General features: G+C 41.8%; 1 protein-coding gene across 5 annotated transcripts in view; it reads right to left on the reverse strand.

The window, feature by feature from the left end:
- LOC140202864 (myosin phosphatase Rho-interacting protein-like) overlaps positions 1-21,683 on the reverse strand; it is a 305,303-nt gene that overhangs the window by 172,197 nt on the left and 111,423 nt on the right. For 3 of the 5 annotated variants that reach the window (XM_072268356.1, XM_072268355.1, XM_072268354.1), the window contains exons 6-7: positions 11,274-11,457; positions 3,772-4,264 (exon numbers count right to left, since the gene is read on the reverse strand). In XM_072268356.1, the coding sequence (XP_072124457.1) occupies positions 3,772-4,264; positions 11,274-11,457 (677 nt within the window). The remainder of the gene's footprint in view (positions 1-3,771; positions 4,265-11,273; positions 11,458-21,683) is intronic. The other 2 variants (XM_072268357.1, XM_072268358.1) reach the window with 2 other exon arrangements.

The raw sequence follows: 21,683 nt of genomic DNA on the forward strand, positions 1-21,683 counted from the left end.
CATTCAGCCCTTCGAGCCTGCACCGCCATTCAGTATGATCATGGCTGATCATCCAACTCAGAACCCTGTACCAGCCTTCCCCCCATACCCCCGATCCCTTTAGCCACAAGGGCCATATCTAACTTCCTCGATCCCTTTAGCCACAAGGGCCATATCTAACTCCCTCAATCCCTTTAGCCACAAGGGCCATATCTAACTCCCTTCAATTATGTAAAGAAAAAAAGGATGACAGGAGTGAAGGTAGGACCGATTAGAGATAAAGCTGGGAAGATATGCCTGGAGGCTGTGGAAGTGAGCAAGGTCCTCAATGAATACTTCTCTCCGGTACTCACCAATGAGAGGGAACTTGACGACAGTGAGGACAATATGAGTGAGGTTGATGTTCTGGAGCATGTTGAGATTAAGGAAGAGGAGGAGTTGGGGTTATTAAAATACATTAGGATGGATAAGTCCCCAGGGCCTGACGGAATATTCCCCAGGCTGCTCTATGAGGCTAGGGAAGAGATTGCTGAGCCTCTGGCTAGATCTTTATGTCCTCGTTGTCTACAGGAATAGTACCGGAGGATTGGAGGGAGGCGAATGTTGTCCCTTTGTTCAAAAAAGGTAGTAGGGATAGTCCGGGTAATTATAGACCTGTGAGCCTTACGTCTGTGGTGGGAAAGCTGATGGAAAAGATTCTTAGAGATAGGATCTATGGGCATTTAGAGAATCATGGTCTAATCAGGGACAGTCAGCATGGCTTTGTGAAGGGCAGATCGTGTCTAACAAGCCTGATAGAGTTCTTTGAGGAGGTGACCAGGCATATAGGTGAGGGTAGTACAGTGGATATGATCTATATGGATTTTAGTAAGGTATTTGACAAGGTTTCACAGGGTAGGCTTATTCAGAAAGTCAGAAGGCATGGGATCCAGGGAAGTTTGGCCAGGTGGATACAGAATTGGCTTGTCTGCAGAAGGCAGAGGGTCATGGTGGAGGGAGTACATTCAGATTGGAGGGTTGTGACCAGTGATGTCCCACAAGGATCGGTTCTGGGATCTCTACTTTTCGTGATTTTTATTAACGACCTGGATGTGGGGGTAAAAGGGTGGGTTGGCAAGTTTTGAGACGACACAAAGGTTGATGGTGTTGTAGATAGTGTAGAGGACTGTCGAAGGTTGCAGAGAGACATTGATAGGTTGCAGAAGTGGGCTGAGAAGTGGCAGATGGAGTTCAACCCAGAGAAATGTGAGGTGGTACACTTTGGAAGAACAAACTCCAAGGCAGAGTACAAAGTAAATGGCAGGATACTTGGTAGTGTGGAGGAGCAGAGGGATCTGGGGGTACATGTCCACACATCCCTGAAAGTTGCCTCACAGGTAGATAGGGTAGTTAAGAAAGCTTGTGTGGTGTTAGCTTTCATAAGTCAAGGGATAGAGTTTAAGAGTCGCGAGGTAATGATGCAGCTCTATAAAACTCTGGTTAGGCCACACTTGGAGTACTGTGTCCAGTTCTGGTCACCTCACTATAGGAAGGATGTGGAAGCATTGGAAAGGGTAAAGCCAAGATTTACCAGGATGCTGCCTGGTTTAGAGAGTATGCATTATGATCAGAGATTAAGGGAGCTAGGGCTTTACTCTCTGGAGAGAAGGAGGATGAGAGGAGACATGATAGGGGTATACAAGATATTAAGAGGAATAGATAGAGCGGATAGCCAGTGCCTCTTCCCCAGGGCACCACTGCTCAATTCAAGAGGACGTGGCTTTAAGGTAAGGGGTGGGAAGTTCAAGGAGGATATTAGAGGAAGGCTTTTTACTCGGTGAGTGTTTGGTGCATGGAATGCACTGCCTGAGTCAGTGGTGGAGGCAGATACACGAGTGAAATTTAAGAGACTACTAGACAGGTATATGGAGGAATTTAAGGTGGGGGGTTATATGGGAGGCAGGGTTTCAGGGTTGGCACAACAACATGGCCGAAGGGCCTGTACTGTGCTGTACTATTCTATGTTCTATGACACACTATTTCTTTCCTTCTCTTGGCCTTTTCTGTTTCCCTTAAGTTTCCATGTTTAGGAATGTCACTTGGGAATCATTTTATTATTATACTAACAATCTTGATTAAATTCATGGTAGCAATGGAAAGGAAGGTCATTGTGGAGATCATAATAAACAACAACCTTGCACTCAACATCAGTAAGACCAAGGAAGTGATCATGGACTTCAGGGAGGGTAAGTCAAGGGAACATACACCATTCATTATCAAGGGATCTGCAGTGGAAATGGTGAGCAGTTGCATGTTCCTGGGTGTCAACATCTTTGAATATCTATCCTGGGCCCAACGTATTGATGCAATTACAAAGAAGGCACAAATGTGACTATATTTCATTAGATTTGATATGTCACCAAAGACGCTAGGTAAATTTCTACAGATGTACCATGAAGATCATTCTAATTGGTTCCTTCACCATCTGGTATGATGCAAAAGATCGGAAAAGGCTACAGAATGTTACAAACTCAGGCAGCTTCATCATGGGCATATTATTTAGGAGAAATCACACAAAAACAGAAACACATTTTATAGAGAAATTCTTTGAGCTTTTTTAATGATCTTTGGTGATGATCAGTCACTTCAAACAGTATGTAAGGGAAATTTGATTCAAATAACCTGAGGGGATTTCTTCAAAGCAGGTAAGGTCAAAATGTTGCTCTCTTTGCAGAAATCCTTCCTTAATGGCTATTAAAACAGTTTGAGACTCAAGTTGTTCACGTGTTCAATCAAGTTACTGCGTTATTCAGCCAGAGGGTGAGAAATCAGGCATAACCTGCCAAGCAAATAGAAACTCTTCACTACCAGAAAACAAATTGCAAGCAATCCTTGTCATCTGGCATATCAGCAGTTTAGGGTTCCTGTGCTAATTCTTACATCACGTCCTGCAGAAACAGCTGGTTGCCCATCTTGCCCAATATCTCAAATATATATTTAATAGTGTACACAAATTGTTTTTAAAGAGTAAAGTTAAGGTACCATAATCAAGGCCACGGTTCAAGAGGCCCTTTGATGCTCAACAGGTTTTCAGAGGCAAATCTAACTCTTGACCTTTAATCTACTGTAGGTCTGTTAGAGTAAGGTTCAGAAAACACATTTATTCTTCCATGCAATATGCAATTTTTCAAGTTGTCTACGAGGCCTTAACGATATTAAATTGTAAGCTTCCCAATACTTGCCGCGATATACAGGCTGTACACAAGTTAGACAATCATAAACTGGGGAGGACTGTTGTTAAGGCTTTTTGGGTTAAGAGTCATGTCTATTGTAGAACATTGGTGAAAGGACTGGGTGCATTTTAAACAATGGATTAAATAACACACAGATAAACTGGGATGTAGATGTGAAAATGTAGTTGTTGATATGACATAAATAGGAGAAAGCACCCCGAAGGCAAATTTAGTGAGTACTAGATGCCTCAGATAAATTCCAACCACTATCTTGCTGAGGAGGCCTCGATAAGGTTACAGAAACTGCAACAAGTTACAGTCTAAAATACATGCAAAATCTGAAAGGAGCAGCACTATATTTGAACATTTTTATACAGCAGTCTCACTCATATTCTTAATATGTGCTGTAAATGAGATGTACAGTATTTCAGCAGCCAGGTCTTTTCAAGATCAATTTTTGCTTTAAATTAAAATAACAGGGGCTTAAGTGATTAAACTGTCAGAAACTATGGTGCATTAAAGAATACATGAAGAAGGTCAGTCAAATTTAATATTAACAATGAATAATTTAATTTCTTACCTCCTTTCACGTCCAAATAAACGGTCCACTTCCATTCTACCAGGGCTGCAAGTTTGCAAATGCTGCTCATCGACCTGAAAGGCTTCTTTGTTGCTGATCCTTCTGGCTCTGGGAACAACTGCAAACGCAGCATAGTTCTGTTTCATACTTTTAGCTGGGGAATGGCTTGGATGTTCCCCAAGCCTGCTGTTTGAGCTTCCTATGCTCACTGTAACATCACTGGTCTCGGAGTCCAAAGAGCTCTGGGAAGAGCTAATACAAGAACCATTGGAGAGGAGGTTACCTGTAGAAAGGAAAGAATTTCTGTACAGGCTAGAGCGGCAAGGGACTACCATGCCACTTTCAGAGGAACTATACCTGTCAGTGGTGTTGCTGCTAGGTGAAGAGGTTAAATGCTTTGAGTCAGGCTTCAGCTTCTCCAGAGAAAAGTAGCCACTCTCTACACGTTTCTTCTCCTGTCCATCCAGTCCGTCACCATTAATAACACCTTGTGCTATGTTTAGGAGGAAGACAACTTGTTTATACACAGAACAATATTCATTGAATCTGTACCTGTGCACATGACAATAAACTCAACTTGTGTATGAAGATACAATTATCCTGAAAACAAGTCAAACATTCTCATCATGTCACTGTAAATTAAATACAATAAAAAGCAGTAGAGATTTACTCTCACTAGTGAAGGTAAATTATATGGTGAACTGCTGCTCTCTATCCTAGTTCCAATCAAGAGTTACTCTTGCAAAGCAATTAACAAAGGCCACTAGGACAATAAGAAAGTATATTTTAATCAAGCCTATAGTTAGTTATGAGTTTGTGTTAAAAGAAAACCCTGAAAATTTAATTATATCACTGTACTAAGTGATTTGGCTAGTTTAAGTTGGCTAAAATACAGGTGCTGAATTACTCAAAAACGCTTTTGGTGGAGCATAAGCCATTTCTTGTGGTGAGTAAGCATGAAACTGAAAAAGCGAGCAGGGTCTGTCAGTACGTCTGGCAGACCTCAAGGTCACTTGAACATAGAACAGTAAAGCACATTACAGACCCCTCAGCCCACAATGTTCTGCCAACACTTTAACCTACTTCAAGAACAATTTAACCCTTCCTTTCCAAATAGCCTTCCATTATTCATTCATCCATTAGCCATTTCGACCCTGGGAAAAAGTCTCTGGCTCTCCATTCGATCTATGCAACTTATCATCTTGTACATTTCTATCAAGTCTCCTCTCATTCTCCTTCACTTCAAAGTGAAAAGCCTGACCTTGCTCAACCAGTCTTCATAAAACATGCTCTTTAATCCAGGCAGCATCCTGGTAAATCTCCTCTGTACCCTCTTTGAAGTTCCCATATCCTGCCTTTAAATAATGAGGTGACCAGAATGGAACACGACACTCCAAGTGTGGTTCAACTGAGTTTTATAGAGCTACAACATTAACTCAAGGCTCTTGAACTCAATCCCTCGACTAATGAAGGTCAACACGACATACACCTTATTTGATTGGGGAACCTTTATCGAGCACTGTGACTGCTTGAGCAGTGAGAATGACTCCAGGAGCAGTGTTATGTTCTTTGTGTAAGATGTGATAATTCTGGGAGTCCTCCAACCTCCCAGATAATCACATCTGCACCAGATGCACCGAGCTGCAGCTCCTCAGAGAACATATTAAGGAACTGGAGCTGCAACTCGATGATCTTTGGCTCATACGGGAAACTGAGGAAGTGATAGATAAAAGCTACAGGGAAGTAGTTACCTCTAGGTTGCAGGAGGCGAATAACTGGGTGACTACCAGAAGGAAGGGAAATGGGCAGTCAGTACAGAGTACCACTGTGGCTATTCCCCTCAAGAATAAGTATACCACTTCGGACACTTGACAGAGACGACGTACCAGGGAGGAGCTGCAGTGACCAGGTCTCTTGCACTGAGTCTGGCATTGTGACTCAGAAGAGAAGGACTGCAGGAGATTCCATAGTCAGAGGAACAGAGATGAGATTCTATGGGCATAGAAGAGACACCTGGATGGAATGTTTCAGATCGGGTCCTTGGCATTCTAAAGAGGGAGGATGAGCAGCCAGACTTCATGGTACATATTGGCATTCGTGACATAGATGGGGAAGGTGAGGGGGAACTTGTAGAAGGCGTATAAGATGACTTTTTAGAGCAGCTCATGGTTGAGCTCACTGGGGGGGTTTAGCTATTCTGGATTGGGTGGTGTGCAATGAATCAGAATTGATTAGAGAGCTTAGGGCCACTGTTCATATTATGACAGAAATCACCCTGCAACTTGAGAGGGAGAAGCTAAAGTCAGATTTATCAGTATTTCAGTGGAGTAAAGGAAATTACAGAGGCATGAGAGAAGAGTTGGCCAAAGTTGATTGGAAGGGGAAACTAGCAGGGACGACAGCACAGCAGCAATGGTTGGAATTTCAAGGAGCAATTTGGAAGGTGCAAGATAGGTATATCCCAAAGAAGTAGTAGTATTCTATAGGCAAGATGACACAACCGTGGCTGTCAAGGGAATTTGAGGGCAAGATAAAAGCCAAAGAGAAGGCATATAATAGAGCAAAAATTAGTGGGAAGTTAGAGGATTGGGAAGCCTTTAAACTCCAACAGAAGGCAACTAAAAATAGTCATATAGAGGGAAAAGATGGAATACGACAGTAAGCTAAAAAATAATATAAAGGGAGACTGAAAGTTTCTTCAAATGCATAGAGTAATAGTGAGGAGAGAGGTGTGACCTGTACAAAAGGAACAAGTTGCACTTAAACCAGAGAGGGACCAATATTTTTGCGGGCAGGTTTACTAGAGCTGTTGGGAGTGGTTTAAACTAATATGACAGGGAGATGGGAACCAGTATGACAGAGCTGAGGATGAGCCAGCAGGTTTACAAGTAGATGATAGGAGTAATATGAACGAAAAGAAGGACTACCCAATGACTGGTTACAAGTGCAGACAGTGCAAAGATTTCAATTGCAGCACAGAGGCAAAATTCAAAAGGGTGAAGAATGCAGGATGAAGGTGCTATATTTAAATGGGCGTAGCAGTCGGAATAAGGTGGACGAACTCGTGGCACAATTAGAGATTGGTCGGTATGATGTTGTGGGCATCACTGAGTCGTGGCTCAAAGGAGGCCATAGTTAGGAGTTCGATATAATTTGTATCGACAGGGCAAGCAGAAAAGCACAGGAAGTGGTGTAGCTCTGTTGGTAAGAGATAGAATTACACCTTTAGAAAGAGGTGACAAAGGGTCAGATAAAGTTGAGTCTTTGCAGGTGGAGTTAAGAAACTGCAAGGGTAAAAAAACCATTATGGGAATCATATATAGGCCTCCAAATAGTAGCCAAGATGTGGGGCTGAGAATGCAAAGGGAGCTGGAAGAGGCTTGTATCAAGGGTAATTACCCTTAATGTCACAATTGTAACGGTGAATGCCTATGAGATGGCTTTTTTAGACCAGTTTGAGCTTGAGCCTACCAAGGGAAAGGCTATCTTAGATTAGGTGTTATGTAATAACCGAGATCATATTATGGAGCTTAGCATAAAGAAAGCCTGAGGAGGCAGTGATCATAATATGATTGAATTCATACTTCAGAGATGGCTGAAGTTTCTGGGATATGTCCCACAGAAGAAGTCGTTTTCAGATGGTAGGGTAGCCAACTGTGGCTGACAAGGGAAGTTAAAGACTTCATAAAAGCCAAGGGAAGGGCATATAAGGTAGCAAAAGTGAGTGGGAAGATGGATAATTGGGAAACTTTTAAAATCCAACAAAAGGCAACTAAAAGTTATAAGAAAGGAAAAGATGAAATATGAGGGCAAACCACCCAATAATATAAAGCACGATACTAAGAGTTTTTTTTTCCAGTTACATAAAGAATAAAATGGAGGTGAGGTTGACATTGGACCACTGGAAAATGATGCTGATGAGGTAGTAATGGGGGCAAAGAAATGGTAGATGAACTTGATGAGTACTTTGCATCAGTTTTCACTGTGGAAGATACCAGAGGTCTGCCAGAAGTCCGTGAGAGTTAGGGAGCAGGAGTGAGTGCCATTCCCATTACAGAGGAAAAGGTGCGAGGCAAACTCAAAGGTCTTAAGGTGGATAAGTCACCTGGACCAGATGGACTATATCCCAGAGTCCTGAGAGAGGTTGCTGAAGAGATAACAGATGCATTGGTCATGATCTTTCAAGAATCACTTGGTTCTTGCATGATCCTAGAGCAGGGGTCCCCAACCTTCTTTGTACCGCGGATCTGTTTAATATTGACAATATTCTTGCAGACCGGCCAACGGTGGGGGGGTTCAAGTTCAACAGTGTGTGACAGGGAATGAGGAAAGGTGCAGCTGACTCATATCATTTTATATCGCCAAATCATATTGTTTCCTCGCACATCTTTGCGGCCCGGTGGTTGGGGACCACTGTCCTAGAGAACTGAAAGATTGCAAATGTCACTCCACTCTTTAAGAAGGGAGGAAGGCAAAGGAAAGGAAATTATAGGCCAGTTAGCCTAAGCTCAGTGGTTGGGAAAGTATTGGAGTCTACTACAAAGGATGAAGTTTCGGCATACTTGGAGGCTAATGATAAAAATAAGTCAATGTCAGCAGCATCCGCTCAGGTGCCTCACATGAGATGCTTAACAACATAAAATCCTATGGTATTACAGGAGATGTACTGGCACGGATAGAGGAATGGCTGACAGGCAGGAGGCAGAGAATGGAAACAAAGGGGGCGTTTTCTGGTTGGCCACTGGTGATTGTGGTGCTCCTCAGGGGTCAATATTGGGATTGCTACATTTCACATTGTTTGTCAATGATTTAGATAATGGAACTGCTGGTCTTGTGGCAAAGTTTGCTGATGATACGAAGATAGGTGGAGGGGTAGATAGTGCTGAGGAAGTAATATGATTGCAACAGGACTTAGACAAATTAGAACGGGCAAAAATGTGGCAGATGGAATACAGTGTAGGGAAACGTGTGATCATTCATTTTGGTAAAAGGAACCAAGGTGAACACTATTATCTAAGGGGAAGAAAATTCAAACATCAATGGTGCAGGGGGACTTGGGAGTCCTCGTGCAAGACCTCAGAAGGTTTATTTATAGGATGAGTCTATGGTAAAGAAGGTTAATGCAACATTGGCATTTATTTCAAAGGAAATAGAATATAAAAGCAAGGAGATAATGCTGAGCCTAGTCACTAGTCAGGCCGCACTTGGAATATTGTCAACAGTGTTGAGCCCCATATCTCAGAAAGGATGTGTTGTCATTGGCGAGAGTACAGAGAAGATTCACGAGGATGATTCCAGGAATGAAGGGGTTAACATATGAGGAGCAGTTGGCAGCTTTGGGCTTGTACTCACTTAAATTTAGAAGAATACAGGGGGGGTGGGTGGGGGGAGTCTCATGAAACCTACTGAATGTTGAAAGGACTAGATAAGGTGGACGTTTCTTATGGTGGGTGTATCCAGAACTAGAGGGTACCTTCAAAACTGAGCGGTGACCTATTAGAACAGAGGTAAGTAGGGATTTTTATTTAGCCAGAGAATAGTGAGTCTGTGGAATGTTGTCCATGGGTATATTTAAAGTGGAAGTTGTTAGTTTCCTCAAACACGAGGAAATCTGTAGATGCTGGAATTTCAAGCAACACACATAAAATGTTGCTGGTGAATGCAGCAGGCCAGGCAGCCTCTCTAGGAAAAGGTAGTGTCGACGTTTCGAGTCTCGGCCCGAAACGTCGACTGTACCTCTTCCTAGAGAGGCTGCCTGGCCTGCTGCGTTCACCAGCAACTTTTATGTGTGTTGATAGTTTCCTGATCCGTTAGGGCATCAAAGGATATAGCAAGAGGTCAGGTATATCGCACTATTGGAAAATGATGCTAGAGAGGCAGTAATGGAGGACAAGGAAATGACAGACAAATTGAGTTCATATTTTGCATCAGTCTTCACTGTGGAAGACACTAGCAGTATGCCAGAAGTTTAAGAGTAGGCATAAGTGAATGAAGTTGCCGTTACTAGGAAGATGACGCTTGGGAAACTGAAAGTTCTGAAGGTAGATAAGTCACCAGAAAATCTGAACCAGATTGTCTACACACCAGGGTTTGGAAAGAGGTGGTTGAAGAGATTGTTGAGGTAAAAGAATCATTAGATTGTGGCATTGTTCCATAGGACTGGAAAATTGCAAATCGAGGCAGAAGGAAGGAAATTATAGGCCAGTTAGTCTGACCTCAGTGGTTGGGAAGATGTTAGCATCAATTGTTAAGGATATGGTTGTGGGGTATTTGGAAGCACATGATAAAATATGCCAAAGTTGTGGATGTAGGTGTGATCACATTACAGAGAAGTTTAAATTTATTTGGATGGGAGAGCTATAGTCCAGGTACAGGTTAATGTGATTAGGCAGAACAACAGTTTGGCATGGACTAGATGTTTCTCTGCTGTAGTGCTCTAAAATAGGGGTTCCCAACCTGGGGTCCACAGACCCCTCGGTTAATGGTAAGGCTCCATGACATTAAATAGGTTGGGAACCCCTGCTCTAAAAAGACCTTGGAATTGTCATCTGAAAACAATCCAGACTGTCTTCATGCAACTTTTTAATTAAATTTGTTTCCATACTCTGCTCTTACACTCTATTCTTATTATTGCAAATTAATCTGACAAATCATTGCAATAAGTTTTACAATCAAATCTCGTGATTTAACTTCCTCAAAGTTACTTTTATACTTTATACTTTATTTACAGTCCAGGACTGGAATTGATTCTAACCTTGTGCATTGTCTGTGTAGGGTTTGCACATTCCTCCAAGGTATTCCAGTTTCATCCCATATCCAACAGGGAGAGTTTACAGTAGCCATCTACTCTACCAGCACAGGAGTTACAATGAAATGAGGGGGAAAAGGGACGAATTGGATTTCTTTTCTGGGAGCTAACATGGTCTCTATGGACAGAATGGCCTTCTGCATCATAGAAAACTAGTTAAACACTTTTACAACCAGCATCTGAAGGTCTCTGACACTTCATTTTTAATTAGTACACAGATAGTTTTACTTCAACTGTGTTCTTAAGTTAGTGGTAAATGTCAGTAAACAGCTTCATTTTGAATAATTGAATTCTGGGAATATCCTGAATCACAACTAAGAACTCCCTACTGTTGTCAGGCAGTTTCTATGAAAATGAACATTGACAGAGAAAAAAGTATGCTCTAATTTAGTAGATCCAACAGTGAAGCACAAAGCCTTGGTCTAATTCTGAATGTGTTGGGACAAAAAAGTGGAATATTACAACAGAAAATCATCAGGAAATATGCAGTAACTGGCTACTTAAACGGGGGGAAGGTGTTGTGATCCCACCCCGCACCATAGAATTGGCAGCTTCACCAGACGAGTGGATTTCAACAAAATAAGCCAATTTACAGCAAATAGCAGGTAGAACCAGCATTATAGGAGAATTAAAATCCCAGATTAGCTCGCTGCCCTTATCCCAGCCCAGCCCAATCCCTATTGTATACTCTCACCTTCTTTAGGTATTGCTGTTGATCCAAAAGACTGGGTCTGTGAAGAACTTCTTGGCAGGGTATTGGCAACATGTGGATCCTTGTTCTTAAACTCTTCTTGCCAGAGTGTTGACTTGGTACTAGGAACTCTCTCATCACTTGGTATACTGCGACTGGTAACTGCAACTTTAGCAGGTCCAGGTTCCTGTAATAAGCAAGACCACAGTGTCTATTTAGTACTTACAAAATATCCATTCATTATCTGATTTGTATTAAATTAGGAAAGCAATATGTTAAATATCTAAATTAATAAAGGTTACCAATAATTTGTGAAATGGAATTCAGATAAGCCCAAATTTACATGGGGAAGCCTTCAGCAACTGATATCCTTTGATTAAATGACAGGAACTGGGAAACAGACAGGATTTCAGCTTTAAGTGACAGCGTCTCATGCAACAGATTGACTAGTGGTTTAATGGCAACCGGTCTGAACTTCAGGCCAGCGGTCCCGGCTTTGAATCCAGCCGGTTCCTAACACACCTTCCACCCATGTTCTGTTGAGCATCAAGCTAGCAACTCGGTCTCGTAAAAAACAGACAAATGCTGAAGAAACAGCAAGGTCACCACCCAATACGCCACAAGGTACAGAAGGGAACTAACGTGAAACAGATATCACCATACGTTATCAATACTGTGCAATGGCACAATAAAAAAGCTAACTTTGTACTAAAGTATCTTAAATCAATTAAATATGTCAACTCGCAAACCTGACTGCCATTGTGGATAACAACCATGACAAACTACTCTGTCAAAAGCTTTTCTACCTTTATATCCTGTAAATACAAAACCCAGTAGGGTCACTCCTAGTATTGTTTGAGCCCACTTCAGCTTATCCAGGAAGAGCTCACTAAAACATGTTTCCTGGTATTTTTCCAAAAATATGCTTTCAGTTAATTCAATTTCCACAAAAAAAAGGATTCTTTTTACAGTTTTTGTGCATAGAAATTCAATGCACTACACCCATTACTTAGATTCAATAGTGAGGCAGGGTTAGGAGGCATGGGATCCAGGGAAGTTTGGCCAGGTGGATTCAGAACTGGCTTGCCTGCAGAAGGCAGAGGGACATGGTGGAGGGAGTACATTCAGATTGGAGGATTGTGACTAGTGGTGTCCCACAAGGATCTGTTCTGGGACCTCTACTTTTCGTGATTTTCATTAACGACCTGGATGTGGGGGTAGAAGGGTGGGTTGGCAAGTTTGCAGACGACACAAAGGTTGGTGGTGTTGTAGATAGTGTAGAGGATTGTCAAATATTACAGAGAGACATTGATATGATGCAGAAGTGGGCTGAGAAGTGGCAGATGGAGTTCAACCCGGAGAAGTGTGAGGTGGTACACTTTGGAAGGACAAACTCCAAGGCAGAGTACAAAGTAAATGGCAGGATACTTGGTAGTGTGGAGGAGCAGAGAGATCTTGGGGTACATGTCCACAGATCCCTGAAAGTTGCCTCACAGGTGGATAGGGTAGTTAAGAAAGCTTATGGGGTGTTAGCTTTCATAAGTCGAGGGATAGAGTTTAAGAGCCGCGATGTAATGATGCAGCTCTATAAAACTCTGGTTAGGCCACACTTGAAGTATTGTGTCCAGTCCTGGTCACCTCACTATAGGAAGGATGTGGAAGCATTGGAAAAGGTACAGAGGAGATTTACCAGGATGCTGCCTGGTTTAGAAAGTATGCATTATGATCAGAGATTAAGGGAGCTAGGGCTTTACTCTTTGGAAAGAAGGAGGATGAGAGGAGACATGATAGAGGTGTACAAGATAATAAGAGGAATAGATAGAGTGGATAGCCAGCGCCTCTTCTCCAGGGCACCACTGCTCAATACAAGAGGACATGGCTTTAAGGTAAGGGGTGGGAAGTTCAAGGGGGATATTAGAGGAAGGTTTTTTTACTCAGAGGGTGGTTGGTGCGTGGAATGCACTGCCTGAGTCAGTGGTGGAGGCAGATACACTAGTGAAGTTTAAGAGACTACTAGACAAGTATATGGAGGAATCTAAGGTGGGGGCTTATATGGGAGGCAGGGTTTGAGGGTCGGCACAACATTGTGGGCCGAAGGGCCTGTACTGTGCTGTACTATTCTATGTTCTATGTCTCTTTAATCAGAATAAAATTTAATATCACCACCATATGTTGTAAAATCTGTTAATTCTACATAAGCAGTACAATGAAATACATTATTAGGTAAGTTACATCGTGTGCGCGCATGTGTGTGTGTTTCAAATAGTTGTTAAAATAAGTAGTGCAAAATAACAGAAATGAAAAAATAATGTGTAGTGTTCATGGGTTCAGTGTCCATTTAGAAATTGGATGACAGAGGGGAAGAAGCTGTTCCTGAGCCTCCTTCCCAGCAGTAAGTGTAAAGGAGGCACGTCCAGGGTAGTGGAGATACTTAATGATGGATGCCTACTTCCTAAGGCACCACTCCTTGAAGACGTCTTGGATACTAGGGAGGCTGGTACCCATGATGGAGCTGACTAATCTTACAAGCTTCTGTAACTTATTTTGATCTTGTACAGTAGCCCCCCCCATTCCATAGCAGACAGTGATGTAACCAGCCAGAATGCTCTCCACAGTACATTTGTAGAAGTTTTCGAGTGTCTTAGTTGACAGATCACATCTCCTCAAACCACGTCTTGCTTTCTTTATAGCCTTCTGCAATACATTGTGTCCAGGTTAGGTCCTCAGAGATATCGACATCCAGGAACCTGAAATTGCTCACTTTCTCTAATTCTGATCCCTCTATGAGGATTGATTTGTATTCCCTCGTCGTACCCTCCCTGAAGGCCGGCTGGTGGCGCAGTGGCATCAGCACCAGACTCCAGAGTGAAGGCTCCTGAGTTCAAATCCAAGTCAGGCCACCTCCCCCCCCCCCCGCCCCCTGAGCACACTTTCCATCCGTGCCGGGTTGAGCGTCGAGCTAGCCACTCAGCCTCGTAAAAAAACAAGGGTCGAGTCAGGGACGTTCATATTGTGACCCGGTTAAACCAAAAGGAGACCAATCCTGACACCACACGCCAGACAAGAATAGCTGATTGTCTTGTGCGACACGCTAAAAAAAACCCTTCCTGAAGTCGACAATCAGCTTTGATCTTGCTGATGTTGAGTGCAAGATTGTTGCTGCGACACCACTCAACTAACAGGTGTATCTCGCTCCTGTATTTCGTCACCATCTGAGATTCTGCCAACGATGGCGTACCATCAGCAATTTATGAATGGCATTTGAGCTGTGCCTAGCCACACAGTCATGAGTGTAGAGAGAATAAAGCAGTGAGCAAAGCACACATCCCTGAGGTATCGCCAGTGTTAATTGTCAGCGAGTTGGAAATGTTATTTCCAAACTGCAGATTGTTGTCTTCCATTAGGAAGTCTAGGATCCAGTTGCAGAGGAGGTAGAGAGGCTTAGGTTCTGTAGCTTTTCATTCAGGACTGTAAGAATGATGGTATTAAACGCTGTGCTATAGTCAATAACCAGCATCCTGACATAGGTATTTGCATTGTCCAGGTGATCCAAGGCTGCGTGGAGAATCGCTGAGATCATCTCCTGTATAGACCTATTGTGGCGATAGGCAAATTGTAATGCATCCAGGTCCTTCCTGAGGCAGGAGTTGATTCTAGCCATTACCAACCACTCAAAGCATTTCATCACCATAGATGTGAGTGGTACTGGCTGATTGTCATTGAGCAGCTCACCCTGTTTTTCTTGGGCACTGGTATAATTATTGCCCTTTTGAAGCAGGTGGGAACTTCCAAGTGTAGCAGTGAGAGATCAAAAATGTCTTTGATTGGCACAGGTTTCAGAGCCTTACCAGGTACTCCATCGGGTCTTGTGAGGATTCACCCTTCTGAAAGACAGCCTGACGTCAGCCTCCAAGATAGAGATCACAGGGACATTGGATGCTGCATAGATCCTCATTGCTTTGATTTTATTCTCCCTTGCAAATAAAAGGCATTAAGGCATTGAGATCGTCTGCTAGTGAAGTGTAGCTGCCATTCACAATGTTGGGTTTTCCTTTGTAGGAATTAATGGCTGGCAAACCCTACCAGAGTTGACATGCATCTGATGTCACCTCTAACCTCTCTCAGAATTGTTTCTTGGCTCTTGAAAGAGCCCTCACAAGTCATACCTGGTTTTCTTATACAAACTTGGATTGCCAGATTTAAATGCCACAGATCTAGTCCTCAGCAGACTACAGCCCTCCTGGTTCATCCACGGGATTTAGTTTGGGAATGTACGGTAAATTTTCGTAGGCACACACTCATCCACACAGGAAGACAGACAGGTGTTTTTGTGTGCAAAACTCCAGGATGGTGTGTTGCCTCACTAGTGCTAGGGTCAAAGATATCTCTGAGTGGTCACAGGATATTCTGAAAAGGGTGAGCAGCCGAGGAGATGGTGAGATTCTACAAATGCTAGAAATCTTGAGCAACGCACATAAAATGCTGGAAGAACTCAGCTGGTCTGGCCACATCTATGGAGGGAAATAACAGTCAATGTTTTGGGCTGAGACCCTTCAAAAGGCTGGGGAGATGGTGTTAGCAATTATGATGGCAAAATACAAGAGGAATTTAGACAGTCACATAAACAGGTAGGGGTGGATGGATAGAGACCATATGTAGGTAAATGGATTAGTTACAGTGTCTATAAAAAGTATTCAACCCCTTGGAAGTTTTCATACTTTATTGTTTTACAACATTGAATCACAGTCGATTTAGTTTGCCTTATTTTGACACTGTTCAACACAAAAAGTCCCTTTCATGTCAAAGTGAAAACAAGTCTCTACAAAGTGATCTAAATTAATTACAGATATAAAACACAAAATAATTGATTGCATAAGTATTCACCCCCTTTTATATAACACACTAATTCATCACTGGTGCAGCCAACTGGTTTTAGAAGTCACGTAATTAGTTAAATGGAAATCATCAGGCGCAGTCAAGGTGTTTCAATTGATTGTAGTAAAAATACACCTGTATCTGGAAGGTCCAACTGCTGGTGAATTAATATACTGGCAAAAACTACATCATGAAGACAAAAGAACACTCCAAGCAACTCTGCAAAAACGCTATTGTAAAGCACAAGTCAGGAGATGGATACATGAAAATTTCCAATTCACTGAATATCCTTTGGAGTACTGTTAAGTCAGTCATCAAGAAATGGAAAGAAAATGGCACAGCTGTAAATCTGCCTAGAGCATGACGTCCTCAAAAACTGAGCAACCGTGCAAGAAGGGGACTAGTGAGGGAGGCCACAAAGAGACCTATGACAACTCTGGAAGTTACCAGTTTCAGTGGCTGAGATGGGAGAGACTGCTCACACAATAACTGTTGCCTGGGTGCTTCACCAGTTCCAGCTTTATGGGCAAGTGGTAAAGGGGAAACCACTTTTGAAAAAAACTCACATGAAATCTCAGCTAGAGTTTGCCAGAAGGCTTGTGGGAGACTCTGAAGTCAGCTGGAAGAAGGTTCTTTGGTCTGATGAAACGAAAATTGAGCTTTTTCGCCTTCAGACTAAACACTATGTTTGGCATAAGCCAAACATGGCCATCATCAAAAACACTTCATCCCTATCATGAAAAATGGTGGTGGTTGCAACATGCTGTGGAATGCTTCACTGCAGCAGGCCCTGGAAGGCTTGAGAAGTAGAGGTTAAAATGAATGCAGCAAAATGCAGGGAAATCCTGATGCAGTCTGCAAGAGAACTGCGACTTGGGAGAAGATTTGTTTTCTAGCAAGACAATAACCCTAAGCATAAAGCCAAAGCTACACAGGAATGGCTTAAAAACAACAAAGTTAATGGCCTGGAGTGGTCAGATCAGAGTTTAGACCGCAATCCAAATGAGAATTTGTGGCTGAATTTGAAAAGGGCTGTTCACTCACAATCCCCTGCAATCTGCCAGAGCTTGAGCAGTTTTGTTAAGAAGATTGGGGGAAAAACTGCATGTTCAGATGTGCAAAGCTGATAAGAGACCTATCCAGCAGACTCAAGACTGTAATTACTGCCAAAGGTGCATCTACTAAATACTGATTTGAAGGGGGTGATCACTTATGCAATCAATTATTTTCCACATTATATTTGAAATTAATTTAGATCACTTTGTAGAGATCTGTTTTCATTTTGACACAAGAGAGTCTTTTTCTGTTGATCAGTGTCAAAAAAGCCAAATTAAACCTACTCTGATTCAATGTTATAAACCATGAAAACTTTCAGGAGGAGGGTGAATACTTTTTACAGGCACTGTAGATTGGCATCATGGTCAGCGTTGATGTAGTTGGCTGAGCAAATGTCCTGGCTTCAATAGAGATCTGTAAGTACCCATTATGAGCCGTATTAGTTCTAGCAAAAAAAAATAAGGTACCTTGCATCAGAACTTAAATTATGCAAATAATTTGCTTAATTCATGTTTACGGCCTCATGTGCAAAACTGGATTGCAAGAATGTACTGTAAGTAACATTTAAAGAAGTTATCTGTTTGGAGACAGTGGTCGCAGACGTGCATCATTCAAACTGCATTGGAGCCTCACAGACCACTGCCTCCTTTTGCCAGTCACATCAACTTAAGTGACGTTCATCTGGGGATCATCGTGTATCCATAACTCACTAAACCCAATGTTGCATAATGCTCTCATCACTATTTTTATTTCTTAAATTGTATTGCTTTCTTCATTCTTTGGCTTGGGTACTGTGTGAAATAGACAAACACCAAAATCAGCCTGAAGGAAGCAATCTAAACTAAGGCAGAAGCAGACCTAGGTGATGAATGGGAATACTGTACAGTGGATTTTGGCTATAGGAATACGCATTGGGATCAGTACATTTTGGTCCAAATAAGCAGCTGCCTCAATTAGCTGAAGTTCAATGAAAATAGTTAAAAAGTAATAAAAAAGGACAACTACTATTTAACTGAGTAACAAATTATGTATTTAAATGAAATACATAACAAATTAGAACACTACTAATACTACTACAGCAGCACATACAAAATGCTGGAGGAACTCCACAGGTCAGGCAGCATCTATGGAAATGAATAAACTGTTGACATTTTGGGCTGAGACCCTTCTTGAGGTCCAAAGAAGGGTCTTGGCCTGAATCGTCGACTACTTATTTATTTTGATAGATGATGTCTGACCTGCTGAGTTCCTCCAGTATTCTGTGTGCGTTGCTTTGGATTTCCAGCATCTGCAGAATTTCTCATGGTTACAATGTTACCACAGTACTAGAAAATTCTGTATTAGTTCCTAAATATTATCGGTGAAGGAATTCATCCAGTTACTTGTTACTTGGTGAAGGAATTCATCCAGTTACTTGTTACTTGAATTCATCCACTGCCATGTTACTTTGAGTGACTAAATGAACAAAATCAGCACTGACACCAAGTGCAGATAATAAACTGCCTTCATACAATGCTTTTGGCAATTGCATCCTCCAAATCTGCAACAGGCAGTTTTTGCCATTGTTATTTCAGGTGTCTAAGTCAATTCTAGATGATCCACATGGTTTTATTTCTTTGTGACTTTTTAATGGTTTATTACAACTGAATGGTTTGCTGGGCCTTATCACATTGCAGTAATTCTGGAGTCGTGTGAAGATTGGGAAGGGTTGATGGATTCATCCCCTACAGTATATTCAGCGGACCAGGTAGATCTTCAAATAATTGCCAATGGTTTTCATGGCCTCACTAGACTTCTTAATGACAGAATTCGGATTTATCAACATCAACATCTGCCATGGTGAGATTTCAACCTGGATCACTTGGATTGGGTGCCTAGATTATCAATCCAGTATTAAACATTTCCACCAATTTTCATTACATCTGCAAACCTCACCAATCCGTCCCAATCCAAATTACTTATATATATTACAAATGACAAAGGTCTCAGCACCTCTCATTACTGAGATCATTATGAACAGTAACGTTAATAAATGTGTAAACTGATCAGAACTACAGAGGAAGAAATGAAAATAGAGGGGGAGATAAAATCAAACTGGAATATTCTGAAGGCTTTGGAATCTAGGGCAGCTCTATGACCCTGCTACTGCTGTCCATCTCCATTCCTATCTTAGGCTGTATCTGCCTAGAGTTTAAATGTTGTCTGTCACTGCATAGGTTTGATTCCTCACTCCAAAAATGGCCTGCAGGTTAGTGGGCTGCTGTAAGTTACCCCTGTGGGTATGTGATATGAGGTAGTCAATGGATATGAGAGAGAAAGGAGTTACAAAGAAACTGAGGATATAGGACTGATGGAAATACTCTGATGGTTGGCAAAGATCCAATGGCCCAAGTGTCCTCTTCCTATGTAATGAAGAACACAAGAAACAATAAGAGATTGTGGAATTATTAAACAAGTTAAATGGACAAGCTTCCATCAGGCAAAGTTAGCTAAAGTTTGAAAAGTGTCAAATGGTTATTTTACTTGGTAGGATGCCTATACTTTTCAACATATGTTTACAGATCACAATGCTCCTGTTCTTGATGGGAGATTTTCACAGTACCTTCATCAATATTTATCCTTCACATTCCCCAGCAAAATTAGTCATTTTTCTCAGTTCTGAGATTTTGCTGATCAATTGACTGTGAACTACTTGGAATATCTAGGGTCAAATGTGCTATATACTCTCCACATGCTTTACACATGTCCTCCCCAGGTTATGAGGAGGGTTCCAGTTCTGAGAACCATTCACAAGTTAGGAACACAGCTGCCTGGCAATATGTTTAAATAAAAACATAGGGCAACATGTAGTTAAACTATGGCATTTAACTTAACTATTCACATATGCCTCCAACAATGTTCCCATATGACAGACAATAACTGCAGCCCCAGACAGTAAATCCATCTCATTGGTCTCCCAATTACAAGCCTGTACATATGCGCTGAATAGAAGTCGAGTAGTTGCTACCTGTGGAGAACCTGTAAATGCATGTTATATATATCCTGCAAACATCCTGGCCTCACAAACTCCAAATCTGATGGAAGTTATTATTTTGCATAAGCTGAGTTAATTTTAAAATCATTTATTCAAGAGGGGAAATAAGGAGAGTCCAGGACAATTATAGGCCAGTGAGCCTCACATCAATGGTAGGGAAGCTACCAGAGAGGATACTGAGGGATAGGATTTCTGCACATTTGGAAAGTCACGGCCTGTTTAGCAACAGTCAGCATGGCTTTGTGCAGCTTTTTTGAGGTGACCACAAGGGAGCTTGATATGGGTAAGGTAGTGGATATTTAATAACGTTCCTCATGGTAGATTGATTCAGAGATAAAGGTGCATGAGATCGATGACAAATTGCAAGTTTGGATTGAGAGCTGGCTTGTCCAAAGAAGACTGAGAGTCAGGGTGGAAGGCTGTTATTCTGGCTGGAGTTCTATGACCAGTGTCCTTCAACAAGGATCAATGCTGGTACTTCTGCTGTCTAGCCACTTGTTAATATTGAGGTACAGAGGGAACTTGGGATCCAGAACAACAGTTCACTTCATGTGGCTATACAAGTAGATAAAATTGTAAAGAAGATGTATGGAATATTTGCTTTCATTAGTAGGGGTGTCAAGTATAAGAGTAAGGAAGTTGCACTGCAGCTCTGTACAATTTTAGTCAGACCATGCTTGGAAGTATTGTGTGCAATTCTGATTGCCCCATTATAAGAAAGATATGGAGACTGTGGAAAGGGTGACGTAGTCGTTAACTAGGATGCTGCCTGGTTTAAAGGGTATAAGGTATAAGATTGGACAAACTCAGGTTGATCTCCCTAGAGCACTGAAGGCTGAGGGGAGTGATGATGATGTTTTTAATGCATTGATAAGGTCGGTAATCAGAACCATTTCCCCAGGGTAGAAATTATCAACACCAGAGGACATGTATTCTGCCCTCACTCAAGAGTTTCCCATTTTCTCAAGCTACAGAGATAGGTAACTCCATAGTTATAGATGAAGGCAGCTTTATTATTCACCAATGTGTTACAATACGTGTTACAAGTAGCTGGTGTAAAAAGACAGCACTTTTCCGCGTTCTTATGAAAGGCAGATTCAAATATTGATTGAAATTCCTTCAACTTCTAACAAGAGCTTTTAAATGAAATGTACAATGGCCGACCTGATAACAAAAGCAAATTGCTTAACAATGCAATAATGAGTAATCAACAACAGCTGTGAATGCACAAGTAAGCAGTGAAATCTAGTAATTAGAAATAAAATAACAATCCAAATCAGTAAAGACATAACAACATGTATTTAAGATTAGAGGGGGAAAGTATAATGGCTATGTGAGGGACAAGTTTTTTTAAATGCAGGTGTTAGTTGGTGGCAAGAATGGCTTACCAGGGGTAGTGGAGTTCAAGCAGCTTTTAGATAAACACATTAAGGGTTTGGAGGGATATG

The sequence above is a fragment of the Mobula birostris genome, chromosome 9 (assembly GCF_030028105.1).
Source record: "Mobula birostris isolate sMobBir1 chromosome 9, sMobBir1.hap1, whole genome shotgun sequence".
Taxonomy (NCBI): Eukaryota; Metazoa; Chordata; class Chondrichthyes; order Myliobatiformes; family Myliobatidae; genus Mobula; species Mobula birostris.